The sequence below is a fragment of the Berghia stephanieae genome, chromosome 1 (assembly GCF_034508935.2).
Source record: "Berghia stephanieae isolate SIO BIC M18660-M18661 chromosome 1, UCSD_Bste_1.3, whole genome shotgun sequence".
Lineage (NCBI taxonomy): Eukaryota > Metazoa > Mollusca > Gastropoda > Nudibranchia > Aeolidiidae > Berghia > Berghia stephanieae.
The window spans coordinates 95,836,517-95,855,788 of record NC_088360.1 but is presented as its reverse complement, the minus strand read 5'-3'; the positions used below and the strand labels follow the sequence as shown (position 1 = coordinate 95,855,788).

The 19,272-nt window shown below is 37.4% G+C and overlaps 2 protein-coding genes across 3 annotated transcripts in view; one reads left to right on the top strand and one right to left on the bottom strand.

The window, feature by feature from the left end:
- Window positions 1-7,738: 7,738 nt before the first annotated feature.
- LOC144962462 (transcription factor Jun-like) lies at window positions 7,739-9,960 on the bottom strand. The gene has a single exon (XM_078895424.1). The coding sequence runs from the start codon at window positions 9,251-9,253 to the stop codon at window positions 8,360-8,362; it is 894 nt and encodes a 297-aa protein (XP_078751550.1). The 5' UTR covers window positions 9,254-9,960; the 3' UTR covers window positions 7,739-8,359.
- Window positions 9,688-19,272, top strand: part of LOC144962461 (mutS protein homolog 5-like) — a 50,542-nt gene continuing 40,957 nt past the window's right edge. The window contains exons 1-4 of one of the 2 annotated variants that reach the window (XM_078895420.1): window positions 9,688-9,775; window positions 16,692-16,829; window positions 17,817-17,940; window positions 18,346-18,426. In XM_078895420.1, the coding sequence (XP_078751546.1) occupies window positions 16,710-16,829; window positions 17,817-17,940; window positions 18,346-18,426 (325 nt within the window). In that variant the 5' untranslated portion in view covers window positions 9,688-9,775; window positions 16,692-16,709. Of the gene's footprint in view, window positions 9,776-11,031; window positions 11,150-16,691; window positions 16,830-17,816; window positions 17,941-18,345; window positions 18,427-19,272 lie in introns of those variants that run through there. The other variant, XM_078895421.1, reaches the window with a different exon arrangement.

The window sequence follows — 19,272 nt, the reverse complement described above, 5'->3', positions numbered from 1 at the left end:
CGGTAATAAACGTTATTTTACTATATTATTTTGTGCAGTTACTTAATAGGGCATCGTTATTCCAGATACTGTTGACTCTGCGCAGGGAGTCGAATTCGGTACCTTCGATCGTAGCCATCGGTTACGGTTCGATCTAAAGACCATAACTAATACTAATAACAATGAATCCCACATCATCAATGGAGGGTTAGTTCACTGTTGAAATATGAAGAGCCCAAGCCAATAAACCTCAACTGGAAGGCAACAAAAAAGAAAGCTTGACAGATCGCTGCTCTTGACAGCTATCACAAAGAAGAATGTGAATGTCCTCTGTTCCTAAAACTCAAAGAGCTTGTATGTTTATATTTTTAAAAGGACTTATAGGCGCTTGCGACATATCTTATGTCATTTCACCTCCATGTGATGTGTAGAGGTAGTTTCAAGGGTACTAGTCTAAAAGCTTAAGATCGAAGCGTTTTACAAATTCACGAATGATGACCATGAAACGTGGTTATGCGAACCAAAGTGATGATTGGATTTATCTCGAGAGTATGCGCATCAATGACGTCATATGGAACCTTTTTTTTTTTAATTTGAAGACTGTTGCTACTCATACTCAGCATTTCATCTAATCAGCAACTTGCATGTTCATACTCTGAATGTTAAAGGAAAGCTCAATACCACTCTGCTGATCCAAAATTGTGGACCACCTACCGAACACACCAAGGTTGCTTATGCGTTAGAACAACTAGTTAACTAGAATTAAAGAGTTGCGCCAATGCTCTGATCTTTATCGGGAACGATCCGAGGCACCAACTAGCAATTGCTCAATCTTAATACGGATATATCCAGGCTGCATTGTGCTGTATCATATATGTGCTCATATGCCGAAAGTATGGGCAAAGCGTCGTGTCCACCTACAACTTACAAGGATGACCTAATACTAAAAGTAGATCGAACCACCCCTCCCCAAACACATTCCGTTGAAGAAGGCGACCCGAATGTCATGAAGACCCTCCTTCACCATCAGAATGGAACCACGGTCCTCATTCTACCATGCCTTGTGCGTAGATTGTTCATTGGGAACAATACATTGGTAAGAAGCCGAATAGGCTAAAAAGACCTATAATATAATAAATATGATAGGAAGTTATAATCACCAGATTTGGATGACTGCCGAGCAGAAAGATAAATTGAATACAGTAACAGCACCCTAGCTTACAATATGGACTGAACCAGTCTAATGGTTGCCCATCTTCAAAAGTGAGATGCACTATATATCAGATTCACATCTGCCTATTTGAAAATCTAACCACTTGTAACTTTTAGGAGATTAAAAATGTAGTCGCTATAGATACGTAACTTTAAAAATCAACAATTACTCTCCTAAAGATTAAATAAGACTTCAAAATAATGAATGATTTGTAGTCTGGCATCAGCTTTCATTTTCAATAAATTTTAATGACTTAAATATGATTATGAAGTTCTGAAATCGGAGCCAAAATTTCGTAATTCTACGAATTTTTCGCAACAGTTGGCAGGTCTGCATTTGTTAACAATTCGGGAAGGGGTCGTCTCATTGTGACAGACAGGATGAGTTACAAGAACAGCGGTTTTAATACCATCCCAAATCCCGATGCAGGGCTGCTTTCGACGAATGACTTACCGTCTTGAAAATTGGCATCTGGCATTGCGTGTGATCTCATTTTCAGAAAAGTGGCAAACGATCCTAACTTTGGTCTGAGAAAAGACATAATATTAATATGGACCCTTGTCTCACTCTTAATAATCGGATAATAGTCGCAGAATTATGAATTATAAGAGTTTGGAGGAAGAAGTAAGAGTGGTCCTTTGGGATCATTCCGTGGCCAACGACCAGAGAGCTGTTGGTGCTTGTGACACTTTAGTTTTTATATAATTTCAGCGCCAGGAAAAAATAACCCCGAGTCTCTATTAGATACTACCTTAAGTTTGTGATTTACTATACTTAATCGCCCAAGACTAAGGAGGTTATATTCTGCACGTCTTGGTACAAAGATCAGGCAACAAAATTTCCCAACTCACGTCTGCTTTAGACTTCTAAGACTAAGATTAGATAATTTCGACTGTGTATTTCAAAATAAATTCACCATCATGAAATGATTAGGTGCTTGGTGATGGGAAAGACATAAGGCTGATTACAAACCTTTACTGGCACCAGAAGGCGGCTATTAAAAAAAAAAACAAGGAGTATTGTCACCATATATGCTGAAATCAAAAGATGGGTCAGACAAGCGCTTAGAGTCTGGTGTCTCGGAGTTATAGCGCTATATAAGTTTTCAGCATTATTATTATTATTACTGTCCCCATACCTTTTAAACTATACACAGAGTTTATGACCATCTACCAGGGATCAAAGTGGTAGGCAGAAACATCAACAACTTCAGACACACGGATGACACCGTGTTGTTGACAGAAGATGAAAATGCTTTACAGTACAGACAATCACTACAGTTGTAAAAAACAACAGTGAAAAGTTGAGATTGACATACATGTGAATAAGACTAAGACCAAAGCAATGGTGGTAACACGAAAGGAAGAAGCATAAGTTAACATATATATTGACGGGGGAAAAAACCTAGAAACACTATCAAGATTTAAGTAAGGACAGCAATAAGAAAACATTGGAAAATGTCATCTAGAAGGATGACTAAAGTAAAATTAAGATTCAGTCAGCTAAAAAACATTCTGACATCAGATCCAATTCAGCACAGTACTTGACTTCGTGTTCTGAAATGCTATGTTCACTCAGTACTGCTGTATGGTTCAGAAACGTGGACCCTCAATAAGTATACTTGAAAGAAATATAGAAGCATTTGAAAAGTGGACACTTGGCCGCCTTGAAAAAATAAGCCGGAAAGACCAAAAAAAAAACACAAAAAAACAAGCAACTAAGAAGTTTGCCACGTCATAGGAACTGAATCTACCTTGCTCCACACAATAAAATGAAGTAAATTGAAATATTTTGGCCATGTAAAAAGACACAACTCCATTATGAAAGATATTTTAGAGGGCAAAGTTGAAGGCAAGAGACCCAAAGGCAGACCAACAAGAACATGGATGGATGCTATGAAAAAATGGAGTGGACTCTCTGCAGCTGGATGTAGCCAAAAAGCGTGCAACAGAGAAGAGAGATGCGCCATTTCAAGTTCAAGTCGACCGCTACCTAAGAGATGGCACTGGTAATAAGTAAGAAGTATTTCAAAAGAAGACGTCCATTCATCATGGAATATATTAAGTCTTCAACACATTTGATCGAATTATCTGGAGATCATGTCAAGAAAACACAACCTCGAACAAAAAGGAAAAGCAACATGATCATCTTCCTCTCAGCAAAAGATCATCCTGTACAAAATATCATGTTCCCATTACAGGACATAAACAAGGAAATTTAGAAATTATATGAGGGAATAGAAATAGAAATGTATGGGATGGACCCCATTCCAAAACCTTTGGGGGGAGGCATATTGTTTTGTTTTTTCCCCGCCTTGCGAGCGGGCTCCATTCAAGGCAATGAACGAATAACCAGAGATAGAAACTAAAAATAGGATTTAACTATTATTATCATGACTATTTAATAGCCATCAAATTGTATTAAATGAATTGATTCGTGCTCTGTCCCAGCAATTAGCAATAATTTATAGGCGGAAAGAGAATAAGAAAAATTTCCTTTTTTTTTTACTGTTCAAACTTATCACTATGACATCAAGAAATGTGCTTCACAAAACTGGAGCAGTTCCTCTGAAATCAAATTTCCAAGTAACTCTACTTTTAGTACCTCGGTACCCTTTTTGCAAGAGCACTCTTATTACTCTTAATTCAGAAAAGTGAGTGGAGTTATTGTTATTAAGGGTTTTACGGAGCTTGCAACACATTTAGGTTATATCAGCGCCAGTAAAAATAAAGGAAGAAAATGGGATAGTAAAAAGTTCTAGAATTACAATTAAAGCAGCCAAGAGAAAGTAAGACAAAGGGGAACTGGGAACAAATAGGGATCAGATGTAGATTCCAAGAGCATACCACCAATGTACTTAGTTTGAGATCACCTATAAGTCTCATCCGGACACAAGCACAAAATCCAACAAAGAGGAATACACTCAAATGCTTACATTATACCTTTAAAATAACAAATATAACAATACATAACAGAGAGATGATTTACAAGGAAAAGAAAATCATCTCCCAAAACAACTATGCATTTGACTGTTTCCCTCCCAGTCAGGGCCAGAACAAAACCAAGTAATCTCATGATGCTCGGAAATCACTGCCATAATTAATTGAAATCTCAAACATTCACTGGTTTCCTTAGTCGTAGACATAAAATTGGGAACTTCAAAATAAAACTCATCAACCTAACGTCTCAGGAAGGGACCTTCCACTTCCACCATCATGACAAACAAGATAGCATACACGTGACTATACTGTCGTAAAGTCACCATAATATTAATATCACATAGTGTGTTTTCATTCATTTTGGCATGGAAACTTTTATTTTCGACTTGGATGGATTAAGAGGACTAGACCCGATACATCATTTTATCGATCGTTCCCGCCCAAAAATGACATGTGCTTGTTGTAGGTACAAGTACAAGTCTTAACGACCATTGTGTGCTTTAAAAAAAAAGGAAATGTAATGAGTGGTAGTAGTACGTAGCATTGTTGCAATTTTGTTTTCTTATTGATGGAGATGATCATTGCTACAATTGTTTTTAAGAATGTTTCTCCAAGCTTCTGACATGCTGTGGTTTACTTTAATCCACTTCAACTATGGCATCCCTTCAGAGATAAATCCATGGACCCAGTGTAATTTATTAGTTAGTTTTTAAGGCGCTAGCAATACCATTACGTCAATTCGGCGGGGCGGCAGTAAAAAAGGAAGATAATAAAGGAAACGTTGTAAATCTTAAGTTGACAGCATCAACGAAGAAGTAAGAAACAAAAGAGACCGAGCAATTCACTGGTGTGCCCATTTTGACCCTTGACTAAAAGTTCCACCCAGGCACAAGAAAATCTACACTCAAATGTTTACAAAATACAATATATTCACAACTAATAAGTACAATAGTTCATAATTAATGACAGAGAGATGATTTACAAGGGAACAATTATCATCTCAAGAAAAAAAACGGCGCTATACAGTTGGAGGTCTCCCTTCCAGCTAAGGCTCCCTACCAGGACCAGGGGAAAAAACAGCAATCTCAATCAAAAACAAAGACAGCCTCTCTGTCCACTATGGGATGTCAGAAGACCTCACCCTGTAGCTAGACTTTAATGTCATTTTAGCTTTGCACCCATGAAAAGGGAAATTATATCACAATAGGACAGTTAGATATGGAGGTCAGTGCTTGCAGCATTCTTGGGTCACAAGCGCTGCGAAGGGGAATACAATTCCATTTTCCAAGTGGATCCCAGCAGCAAAGGCTACATGGAAAAAAAAAACATCCCTCACTGTCACAGAAAACCATACTTCCATTTTTAAAATTTACCTCATAAATAAGTCCCCAACCAAGACCTGCGCTAAGCCAACTCACTGCAGTCTAGGACAAGGGCAGAAACACACAGAATAAGGGACGAAAGATAGTGATGAGGGAATAGTCAGGGCTCCCGCAACTTCAGCAGAAAAATATTCCAGAAACCTCTCCAAATCCCCTACCAATTAACTCCACAAAAGGAGGAAAGACTATCAAATTTTAAAAAGGATTTCAGGTGTGTTATATATATATAGTAAGGTGCCTAACTCATGAGGTGAAAGAGATATGATGACGATGTGTGACAAATATGATGATGTGATGGTTGCCATAGAAGTGGTAGTGTTGGTGATTGTAATAGTGGTAGTAGCTATGACTATGATGATGTGGTGGTATTTATAGTAGTGGTGCTGATGATGAGGTAGCGGTAGCAGGCCTATGTTGTAGTTACAGTAGTGGTGGTATTGACGATAATGATGATGTGGTAGTGATGATTATGAAGTGGTGGCTGTTGTAGTAATGGTGGTAGTGATGATGATGATGATGATGATGTGGTGAGAAGTAGTAGTAACAGTGGTGGTGATAATAATGATGATGTGGTGGTGGTGTCAGTGATGGTAGTTGCAATATTGGTGGTAGTGGTAGTGTTGTAGACCTGAAGAAAATTCCGACCATTTCCAGACCCATGTACTCAAATGAGTGACCCTTTTTAGAACCTCTGATCTTTTTCTTTTCCGACCTTGTTGTAGACCCTTAACTCTTTCGATTTCACCATGAATGAAAATTGAACAAATTTGTTCGATAACAGCTCACTGAGTTCTAGTTGATTAGGCGAAAGCTAAAGCTCAAACCATTTGCATTTGGTCGCCTACTACATCTGGTTTCTATGACAGTGAAAGGGACAGTTACAAATGTTTGCAAGTTATCAAATTTAGACGGTCCCAATAGCTCAAGTGGTACAGCACTTGTTTCATCAGCAAAGGGAATGTCATCGATCCTGGGTGGTTAAGATTTTTTTATTGACCCCAACCCCCTTCAGTGAGTGGGTAGCTGGGTATTAGAGCTGAAAGTACTTTGCGATAGACCAATGTCCTGTCCAAAGAGTAGGAAGCAATTTCTAAGAGCAACAGAAACTGGCTTATCAGATTTAAATTGGAGCATTTGACTCAAATGTGTTGTTGAGTGCTGTGTATGTAAATGAGTTGGAAAAGTGTTATGTCAGTGTTTAACAGAAATTACCCTTAGTCCTGACAACCTCATTGTATCTGAGTTTGAGAACAGTGAACGAAAAGTTCAGTATAAAACCAGGTCACTGGATCAGAGGGTTGTTTGTGATCTTGTCTGAGCCTTTTTCTTCTTTCTTTTAAATTCGAGGCAAAGACAATTTAAATATAAAAATTGTTTTGTTTTTTCTACTTTTCAAGATAGATTAGAAGCCCTATTGGATTTAGCATGTAGATCCAAGTTCCAACAATATGTGACCCATAGCCTCAATCTGGTATTTTATTATGTATTGCCCCGTGTGGGGTAAACCATACATGAAAATTGAATTTAAAGTTAAAGTTACAAAAATAAAGTTAAATTGAAATGTTTAATAAACAAGAATATAAAAAGTCCACTTTTTTTTTGCCGAAAAACCTCACATTTCATCCTAGTGACTATTTCAACTTAAATTCACCTTTCAATCATTGGGTCTTTGTGACACTCTATACCAAATTTATAACTGAGGCCACGGGTCTCATTCTGTCAAAATCAGACATACAGGTCAAGGGACAACAAAACATCCTTGCACTATAGACACAGTCATGTCACAGCTTATAATATAAATCTAAATTCGGATAGTTTTCTTAATATAGAGTTGCCAGAAAAGTGAATTTTACTTGCTGATCCTAATAATGATCTCATATCGAGGATATTAGGACCAGTCATAATGGCTTTGCCCCAAACACATTTTGAGAGGTAAGTTGTAACAAAAACAAAGCACACTATGAAAAATAATCAAATCGATGACAAAGCACCATTTTCTTTAACTTGTGGTGAATCTATAGAAATTATGAAACCAGTTTTTGTGTTCCTATGATTTCAATTAAATCAACTGGACATGACTGTATCTAAAGTGAACTTGAGGATAGGAATGAATAATATGATTAATTAACTAACTCAAGCATCTTTCTTTTTTGACATTATGATAAAATCTAATATTACATTAATTCAACATAATGAAGCAACGAAACAAACATAACAACAATATATAACTCTTATAAAAAAGTTTATGTCATTCACAAAAAGTATCACAAGGGGATAGTAGCGAGAGAAGGCTCTCTTCTTATTTACATTAACATTGCAAAGAAAATGGTGTACATTTGACATATTTATATTGTGAAATCAGTTTTGCTTTGCATCGCGTGATTAATAACTATGAAAAAAAAATCCAGGCCATCATCTCAGACATTGAGCCAAATGTATACTATTCAGTCAATTCAGTCAAAACGCAAAAATCACAATTATGCTATGCTGGAAGCAACTGAAAACGTAAAAATAATAGGGCGATAGGTAGATATCCACAGAAAAGTCCCGTTCAAGCCCAAAACTACGTAAGGTTCCATTTCATAATGTTGATAGGCAAAATACAAATTTTCCTGTCCAACTTGCACTCCAATATTGGTAGGATGTTGCAGAATTAGAATAGATCACACACTTGAAAAAGAGATCTTTCCTGTTACAGTTACAACTATCCATTGTAATCCAATGTTCACACATTAGAATGAAAGTAGATCCTTCCCCACAAATGATTGTCCTTGACTTAGGACCAACTAATATCATTTGCTGGAGGTGAAGTGAAACAGATCATTATTTATGTGATAAGTTCGGGACTAGAAACTAATGTTTGATGACAGCATGATCTGACAACCACTATTCACATGCTCTACAATCTGTTGTTTAAGTTTCATTACTTGATCACGAAGGCTTGATGCTGTACTAACGAGGTCTCCATTTTGTCCTTTTAACTCATTCACACGATCCTCTAAACGAGATATCTTTTCAAGTTTACGAGTGCGACATTTCCTTGCTGCCAGCCGATTTCGGGCACGTTTGCGTTCCAATTTAATTTTTTCCTGAGATTCCATGTTGATAGGGGACATAGGTGGTGATGAATTCATACATGGCACGATTTGTGGTTCCTCTTTAATCTGAGAAATCCTCACATCCAATCCTTCACCACCACCGTGTGAACGCGATGAGGGAACAGAAGTTTTAGCTGGACTGACTGATGATGTAGGTCGAATGACAGAAACTGGTCCACCAGGCACAGATGTAGTAGCTGAAAGGTCACTAGATGTTGGAACAGCTGAAGAGGTTGGGATTATGGCAGATTGGGAAAGAGCAGTTGGTACGGTTAAAGATGTAAATGTCTGTCCAAGCTCGTGACTAACCTGCTGCGCACGATTCCTGCTGTTCTGAATTTCGGCCAAAGCATCGACAAAGCCTCGGGCGTAAGCTTCCTGCTCGTCAGTAACAAATTTAGGAAAAATGAACTGTGTTGGGGTGGGCGTTGTCGTTACCATCCCGTTGGCTTGAATTATCATTTTTTCGAGCTCTGGAGAAGCAAGCTTTAGCATATTTAGGTCCGGTGAAGCTAACACAGTGGCAAGTTTTTTCTTCTTTGATGCTGTTGCTGCACTATTAAAATCCAATGTCATACTCCTCTTCAGAAGTTTTACAGACGAATCTGGTCCATCAGGGTCAGAATAGAGTGAGCTGTCCATTCTGGACTTCGAAGAATTCACTCTCAAATCCAGGTTGATGGTTTGTATAGCGTGTCAAAAATGACTCGCTCGTCCTCAGAAAATAATGAGTCACAAAATCTAAGCCTGAATCGACGGCGTTCCCTTAGAAGGGCCGATGTCCTTAGTCACAACAGGGTCGCTCTCAATGTTTTGTGAAAAATATTGGGATATGAGCCACTCCGTCTTTATAGTGAATGACTCATGTAGTTATTTTGGGTACATGACAGCATTTTCCAGTTTTCCGATTGGTTTGATATGATATCACTCTATCACAAGACTAGTTGAGGTGCATTATGGGCCTTGAATGGAACACAAACTTTGGATACGTCATATGTTGTGTACACATTGTTTATTTTGAGTTCGGGATTTCCCCTCTGGAAACAAGGGAATTAACTACTACTTCATGCAGTAGACGAGATAGACGTCACGAAGTGTAGCAGACGAATCCTCTTAAACATTGTAGATTGCATGGGGATCCAAGATTTATACTTATTGATTTAGGTATTAAATCATATAATGTGTTGGAGATCTTCCATAAGATAGCCAGATAGTAGTTAAAAGTTGCAGACTGATTTCATGCTAGTTTCCAATCAAGGAGACTGCTAACGAACCAACCCTCCTACTCCTACTCAGACTTCTTTGCTCTAGAGAATGAGACTCTTCAAACGCAACCGTTTTCCTCTATGTAAAATACCTTATTATGCCCCATTCTAGTTTATATGGCTTGTTATTTTGCCATGAGTCACTCTTAACAGTTCACGCAAGATAAGTAGAATAAGCAACCTAAAATAGATTCTTTCATTCATGAAATTGAAATCATGTCATAGCAAATTGTTAGGGGAATCCCCTTTCTAAGACGCTTAAAAAAGAATATTGATTCATGTTCAAAGTATTCGAGGTCAATGATTCACATTTTCTTCTATCCTTACCACATTTTCATCAACCCTTCTTCGTGAAGTGTAATCTAGCGTCGCCTCATCAAACACGTATTATAATCTCGCCACCTTGCCTTATCACCTCTCTCTCTCTCTCTCTCTCTCTCTCTCTCTCTCTCTCTCTCTCTCTCTCTCTCTCTCTCTCTCTCTCTCTCTCTCTATCTGTCTTCTTCTTCTTCTTCTTCTTCTTCTTCTTCTTCTTCTTCTTCTTCTTCTTCTTCTTCTTCTTCTTCTTCTTCTTCTTCCTTTGATTGCCCACAATCAATTGGTTGATTATTATGGCAAATATGAAACTGCTTTCTAATCTCTCTGTATTCCTTGTTTATAATCGTTAGTCTAAAATCAATTTCCAGGGACATTCAGGGGTCGTCTCTCTCTCTCTCTCTCTCTCTCTCTCTCTCTCTCTCTCTCTCTCTCTCTCTCTCCATTCATTTAGGTTTATTATTTGTTTTATTGAGGAGAAACAATATAAAACTTGAGCATTTACAAAGCGCAATATCCGTTAAACATGCTCAAAGTACTTTACAAGGGATCCCCAGCCAACAGCAACACATAACATGTAGGACGAGTCATGACGCCTTTTAGGCAATATACAATATTTTACGGACATAGACAACGCTGTTAACAGCCAGGTATTCATTTTACACCTGATTATGGTGAAACAATGTGAGTAAGGAGCCTTTTCCAATGACTCAATTATGGACTTGAACGCTGGACTTTCTGATCCGAAGGCGAGTGTCATACCACAAGACCATGTGGCCGCATAATATAATGTCTTAGAAAGCGAAAAAACTAAAATGTCATAGATCTGATCATTTTAGATTTAAATTCACTTTTCAACACCTGGTCAACTCTTGACATAATACCAGATTGAGACAATGGTCGCTTATAAGGAAGAAACTGTGTAAATACTTGTGTATCTAGTCCTCTGATTCTAAAGGTACGAATGGCATGTCTATGTTCCAATCCCATAGATATTATTATTAAATACATGCTGACCAGGCAAAATTGTGGGCCCACACAATTTTATAATATTCACAAATTAGAAATGCATTGCATTGTACAGTGTTACATTACAATTCTATGCATTACTGTGTCCAAACATAATATTTAGTACTCACAAACTGGAAGGCCACCATTCCGGCTGGTTGCCATGTGCTGTATGTGGTTATGTCCTAAACTAAATGAGTTCTTGTTGACAATGTGAATAGATAATTCCACTATTACGAATTGTTATTTAGACTGCTTAAACTACAACCCAAGTTTTCGGTTGTCTTTTATCTGTTCTGACCGTTATGGCACGAGATGTCTAGAAATAAAACACTTCATTTGTTAATCAACTGTCTTCAATCTCAATGATTTATTAACGAAGTTAACATGGTGGCAGCGGAAAACATTATCTAAATCCAAGTAGGTACATGATAATTGCTATCTAGTCGGATTGTGGCACGATTTGTCACGATCACGCGTTCGACGCAGACGGCTGGTAGAGCAAGGGAGATATCGTGGAAGTTATACTCGATTGCATCCCTTAGACCTGAACTACTATGGCAGAAGCTAATTTCAGACTACCGAATATACTCAGATTGAATGACGGTAACATAGCCGAACAATTCAAAAAATGGAGAAGGCAGATGGAGATCTACCTCGAAGCATCAGGTGCATCGACAAAGTCAACAAAGGCACAAGCTGCTATAATACTCCATTGCGCAGGTTCGGATGCGATCGAAGTATTTGATCAAATGGACTTCCTAGAAGGAGAAGATAGGGATAGTCCAGATACTGTACTGAATAAACTAGAGAAGTACTGTCTACCGAGAAACAATGAAGTACTCCAAAGATATAGATTTTGGAATATTCCATACGATCACCCTTTCGATAAATTCGTCACGGAATTAAAGGCTCAGGCTGAGCAATGCAATTTCGAGGAGAAGGACAAGATGATCCGAGATAAGATTGTATTTTGTGCACCGAAACACCTTAAAGAAAAGCTGCTCAAAGATACAGAATTGTCTCTGAAAAAGACCATTGAAACCTGCCAGGCCCATGAGCAAACAGCTTCCCAGATAGAGGAAATGCAACCGACAAAGGCAAGATCCTCCCAACAGAGAATAGATAGAATAGGGGCCGCCCAAGGAACAGGGAATTTTAAGAACAAAAGAACAGCAAATGAGTGCAGATACTGCGGACTCAAACATGACTTTGATGACAAAAAGAAATGTCCAGCTTGGGGAAAATCTTGTTCCAGGTGCAAGTTAAAGAACCATTTTAAAGCAAAATGTAGGTCTAAAATCAATGCAGTACAAGTAGATGACGACTCTGATGAACAGTATGACGACAAATGGCTGTTGGCAATGGGAAATTCAGGCAACACCAAACAGTCGACATGCGTGTTGAATATCAATGACAACAAAGTTCGTTTCAAAATTGATACCGCCGCAGATGTGAACACTATCTGTCAACAACACGTCAGACGTGACCAAGTGGTTCCAACGAAAACGAGACTAGTGATGTGGAACAAAAGCAAAATGGTGCCTAAAGGAGAAACAACACTTGATGTCATCAACCCTAAGACAAAATCACACCACAAGGTTAAATTCATGGTGGTAAAGAATGAATTCAGTTGCCTATTAGGATTGAAAACACTACAAGACCTGAATTTCATAACTTTCAATGATGACAAATATGTTGCCAATGTAACTGCGAATGACAATTTAGGTGATTTAGGTGAAGCCCGACTTAAGGTAGACACCACCAAACAACCAAGAAGATTGCCGTGCAGAAAAGTGCCATTTGCACTACAAGACAAAGTAAAATCCGAGCTCAACAGGCTTATTGAAAGGGGTATTCTTTGTCCAGTTGACGAGCCGACAGAGTGGGTAAACCAAATGGCAGTGGTTGAGAAAGCCAATGGAGATTTGAGAATATGTATTGATCCCAGACCACTAAATGACGCCCTCATGCGAGAACACCACAAGCTACTGACGCTTGATGACGTGTTACCTAAATTTCAGAATGCAAAAGTATTCACAAAACTCGATGTCAAGGAAGCGTTCTGGCATATAAAACTAGATAGAAAATCCAGTTTCCTCACGACTATGATAACACCAATGGGTAGATTAAGATGGACCAGACTACCTTTCGGTTTGAATGTTTCAAGCGAAATCTTCTCAAAGCACCTGTCTAGCGCACTTGAAGGTCTTGATGGAACCATAAATGTAGCAGATGATATCATAGTAGTCGGTTGTGGAGAAACCAAAGAAGATGCGATGAGGAACCATGATCACAACTATGGAAAGTTGAAAGAGAGATGTCAACAAAAGAACATACGCTTGAATGACCAGAAGGCAAGAGAACGACAAGATGAAGTCACATTCATGGGCCATAGAATTAGTGACAAAGGAATAGAGCCCGACCAAAAGAAAGTTGAAGCGATCGTTAACATGCCTACACCAAGAGACGTGCATGATGTCAAACGATTTTGTGGAATGGTACAGTACCTAGCCCGATTTCTCACAAAATTATCAGACATGTTAAGGCCATTAAGAGAACTGACAAAGAAAGATCAGAACTTTTCATGGACTGAAGAATGTAACAGATCATTTAAGAAAGTAAAGGAAGCAATAAGCAAAACTCCTGTCCTGAAATATTATGATGAGAACAAGGGATTAGAACTGCAGGTAGATAGCAGCAAGGACGGACTTGGGGCTGTTTTGATGCAAGAAGGTCAACCCATTGAGTTTGCTTCCAGAACATTGACAGAAACAGAACAGCGATGGGCACAGATAGAAAAAGAGATGCTTGCAATCGTTTTCGGTTTAGAAAGATTTGACCAATATACCTATGGTAGGAAGATATTCGTCATTACTGATCATAAACCTCTAGAGACAATAATCAGAAAACCTTTGAGCGAGGCGCCACGGAGATTACAAAGACTCCTAATGAGAAGCAATCGGTACGATATCGAGTTGAAATGGGCTAAAGGTTCATCACTGCTCATAGCCGACACACTGTCAAGAGCAACAATAAGTTGCACGTCAACAGAGAACGGCGAAGAACCAAAGGAAAAAGCATATCTGCCTGATGAGATACTGAAAAAAATTAAAATAGCAACACAGGAAGACACGTCTCTACAAGCCCTCAAACATGTCATTGTGAATGGATGGTCAATACACAAGGACAGCATGCCAACTGAGATATGGCCGTATTTTGATTTTAGAGACACCATCAGCATTGAGGATGGCGTAATTGTTAAAGGAGAGAGAGTTCTTATACCAAGAAGTCTCAGAAATGAAATAAAAGAGAAACTGCATTCAGCACACATGGCTACTGAGAGTATGCTAAGAAGAGCCAGAAGAACAGTATTTTGGCCAGGGATGACTGCAGAAATAAAGCAAATGGCAGATGCATGTGAAGCATGTCAAGAATCGAAGAGAAGCAACCAAAAAGAATCCTTACAACAACATGAAAGAGGAAATCATTGCTGGGAGAAAGTAGGAACAGATCTTTTTCACATTCAAGGACGTGACTACGTAGTTCTGGTCGACTACTATTCAAACTTCATAGAAGTAGATTATTTGCCAACACTAACTGCAAAGACTGTGATTGCAAAACTAAAAGCAAATTTCTGCAGATATGGATCACCAAAAGTACTAATATCAGATTGTGGTGCTCAATACACGTCAAGAGAATTTAAAGAGTTCACAAAGAGATGGGGCATAAACCATGCGACATCATCTCCAGGACACCAGCAGGCAAATGGGAAAGCAGAGTCCGCAGTGAAAATTGTGAAACAAATGATGGAGCGCTGTACCAGAGAAGGAGGAGATCAATATGAAGCACTTCTTGAGCTCAGAAATACGCCAAGACAAAATGGTCTTAGTCCTGCAGAAATGCTGTTTCAAACAGAACCACGAACGCTCATACCAAAATTCTCCAAACCTCAACAACGATATGACACACCGCACAAACGAGATAGAATCGTGAAGAACAATTACGACAGACATACACGAGACATGACCCAACTCGACACTGACCAACCAGTATGGTATCAAAACCCAGAGAGTACCAAATGGCATCCCGGTATCGTCAGAGACCAATTAAAACAACGATCGTACTCCGTCGAAGGAGAAAATGGAGGTACATACCGACGTAATAGGGTACACTTACGACCAAAGACAACACCTTTCGAACAACGTAACGTCAACAACGACGAATGTTGCGACGACGCTGAGACTCCTGCAACTCCGGTTTCGACGTCAACGCCAGTTTCGACATCAGCGCAAACCTCAGACCATGCACAATCTGAGAATACTCGTATTAGCACAGACACCTCGCAGACAAACAGTTACGTTACTAGATATGGCCGCAAAATAAAGCCAAATCCAAAATACACATAAGTACGCAATCTTCGATATACACAGATCATGCATCACTGATCTGAAATCATGGCCTTTGTTAGGAATGTGTAGCACTAGGCTAACTTTGTTTTAGCGGCTGAACAGACAAACATTGCAGACATGCCTATACTAACACTAGTCACAAATCGCAGACTCACTAGAAGAATCATGACCTGTGTTTAGATGCACAGTAGAAACACTTACACTCCAGGGTCTATTTCGAACGGATTACCAGGCCCAGGTCAAGAGAAGACCAAGACAGTTTATTTGAATAACTAAGAGTGATTGTTATTTTAATTTGTCAACAGATTATAATTAATCATGTGTCATGCACACCAAAAAGACTCATGGTTGTAAATAATTTTGTTGTTGTTGTTAAGTTGAAAGATTAGAAACGTTTTCTAAAATTTGAATGTAATGGTAATGGAAGAAAGCAATTCTAGAAATTTTAACATGTTTGATTATTATAATTTTGTATTCTCACCATGACGCAGAATATTGGGAAATGTTATCACATGAATAAAGGTTTTGTTAATAATTACCATTTTATCTAAACAAAAGGGGATGTTGACAATGTGAATAGATAATTCCACTATTACGAATTGTTATTTAGACTGCTTAAACTACAACCCAAGTTTTCGGTTGTCTTTTATCTGTTCTGACCGTTATGGCACGAGATGTCTAGAAATAAAACACTTCATTTGTTAATCAACTGTCTTCAATCTCAATGATTTATTAACGAAGTTAAGAGTTCTCTTCATCAACTAGAATGGTCCTCTTTTATTCACACCTCGTAAATCTGGACGAAGAGTCTGTCTATGTAATCCAGCCAATAAAAATTTTTTTTTTCACTTTATGATTCAATATTTATAAAACATTCATTGTTATCATCTCATTATCATCATCATCATCACCCCCTACCCATCCCAAAAAGTATTACTATTATAGATAAGTTTATATTGTAAAAATGAAATGAATATATATACATATTCATTTGTATTCCAGGCAGGTTTTTTTTTATACAATTTTATTATTTCTTTTTGTTGTCATTCAAAAAAACTGACTATTCCTTCTTCCATGAAGATCAAAGAACAGAGACAGATGTACTCATCAACCTTACAACAAACTTCTAGTGCTCATTCTTGTTTTTTTGATGAAGAAGACCATGACAATGGAAGCAAGACCACCTTAGATGCTGATACATCAGACTTCAACCATGAGGTATAAAGTCTTATAGGCCCTCTTAGACGGACATTCCAAAAATATTTTTCAGAAAGTTGCGGCAACTGATCCACACAGACTGTTTCAATTGGTCACTCCAACATGCCAAGCACATTGTGTGTACTGATTTTCATTTTGAGATATCACGCCCAAGTCAAAGTGTAGTGCTGTTGGCGGTTAGCTGTTTATGTTGTTTTGTTGCGCATGTCAGTGTTAGAATACAAAGCATGCAATTAAATTCAATGAATTACAGTTTTCGAAAATTCGCTTTTAAAATGGGTGTGTATGCATGGGGTTTGCTAATTTTGAAACACTGATTTAAAATCAGTCAATTATTAACAATTTAATAAAATTGATTTTATTTAATTTACCCTAGTTGAAATCGCTGACATAACTGACATCACATAGTTGCCTGCATTTGTTCTGAACCATCGGAATTCAACTTGGAATGACGTCATTCCATTTGGGCATTCTGTTCAAAACGCCATTTCAAAACATACGTCTGGAAGGACTATAATGAAAAGCCTCATCTCTTTTGTATCATAAATTTTGTATTATTATTCCTGAAAAATCAGATGTTAATCCTAGTTCTTGAAAATTTAAATAGATAGTGAGCAATTGCAATGTACTTAGAAATGCTCATTGATGTGGAACATGTTAACATTTTCACTATGCTCAATAGGCATTGCTCATCTATTCTACTGACTGGCCATATGTCATGAAATTTATTTGTATTTTATCCAGTACAGGTCATTTGTTTGGGCTATTTTTTGTACAAATACTCTTACTTTGAAAAGCATAAATAGTTTGACATACGTTATTCTAAAAAGTGATAAATATCCCCTTCCCCTCCCACACACACACACACACATACACACAGACCTTTTAAAAAGAGCAAAAACAAAATATTGTAATGAAAGCAATAGGTAATCCAAGAGTAGCCATGTTGAAATGAAATACTAATTATTGTGATTTTTTTTCTTACAGGTATATTTGTGCATGGTTTGGCATGGAGGATTTTTAGGTCTTGCCTTCTATGATCTTGGAACTCTACAGATCCATTTTATGATAGATATTCAAGAGAATGACAACTTTTCATTAGTCAGGCAAGGTAAAATAGTTTTTATATATAGTTTTTCATTAAGATTTCTTCTAATATATATTGTATTTATTCTAGTGCTCTTCAGTCTTATGCCATGTAGTGGTAAACAAAGATCTTTTTCAGTTGTTCAGTGGAGTGAAATAAGTCTCGGCGATTTGCATTTTTCGAATCATACTTTCCTTGTGATACGATCCATTGGATATCAGTAAAATGAAAGCTAGGGGTTGCTTGACCTGAAAATCTATTTATGAGAATCTCTTATAAAAATTAAATACAGATTTTATTTTTGTGGCCTATGACGAAAATACATCTGAGCCAAATTTCCACTCTTTATTTTTGGCTTCTCCTGACACTATGCTTGATATCATTTGAAATTTGAAATTTATATGTTTTAAAAAAATTTATTTCACCCAGTTGTTCACCAAATTCATCCATCCGTCATTGCTCTCAACACAATCCAAGATAGTAGACTCTTGACATTTTTACGGACTATTGGTATGTTACAAATAGAGTAAATCATTCATAGACGATTTACTTTGTCTTGTAATTATTTTTAGTCATAGTAGTCATACAATTTTTTTTGGTCAAAATATTTAGATATATTCACTTAGTTGATTTTTATTGTCATAGATATATATAAGATATTACATTGTAAAAAAAATCATAACTGCCAGAGAATAATCAAGATCATTAATTAGTTTAGGTTTTATAGGGATTTTATTGTTTCATGTTTTTAAATTCTTAATGTCGCAAATAAATTACATACAGTTTGCATGATAACTTCTGTCATTATTAAGACAAAAAGAACAGGAACAGCAACAAATTAAATAAACCTCTAATTCACAAAAAGAATAAAGAATTCAAAGTAAATGTCATTTTGATAGTATTTTTTGACATATATTTGGCCCATTTTAACACATGGAAAATGTTTAAAAATAGATAGTGAATGGGAAAGAAAAATCATTGCAATTCTATAGTAAGACAATCAAAATATGCTAAGCCAAAGTAACAACGCAGTGATTTGGGGGTTATTACTCATCTGTCAAAATGTAAGAACAAGAAGAATTAAACCAAAAGAAAGAACAGCCAGTTGTTGATAAATTTTTTAAAAATTACATCAATATTGTTTTATTGTGTTGATTTTTACATTAACATGGTCAAAATCAAAGCTTGTAAAAACATTCACACATTGTATCAATAACACATGTGCCTCCGTTTACATTCAACACAAAAAGTCCACAGCTCCTCATTGAATATGTGTATTTTTGTGTTGTACACTAGTCAATATTGTTCCATTCTTCAACCAGGAATAGGGGTCCCGATAACTCAGTAGGACATTTG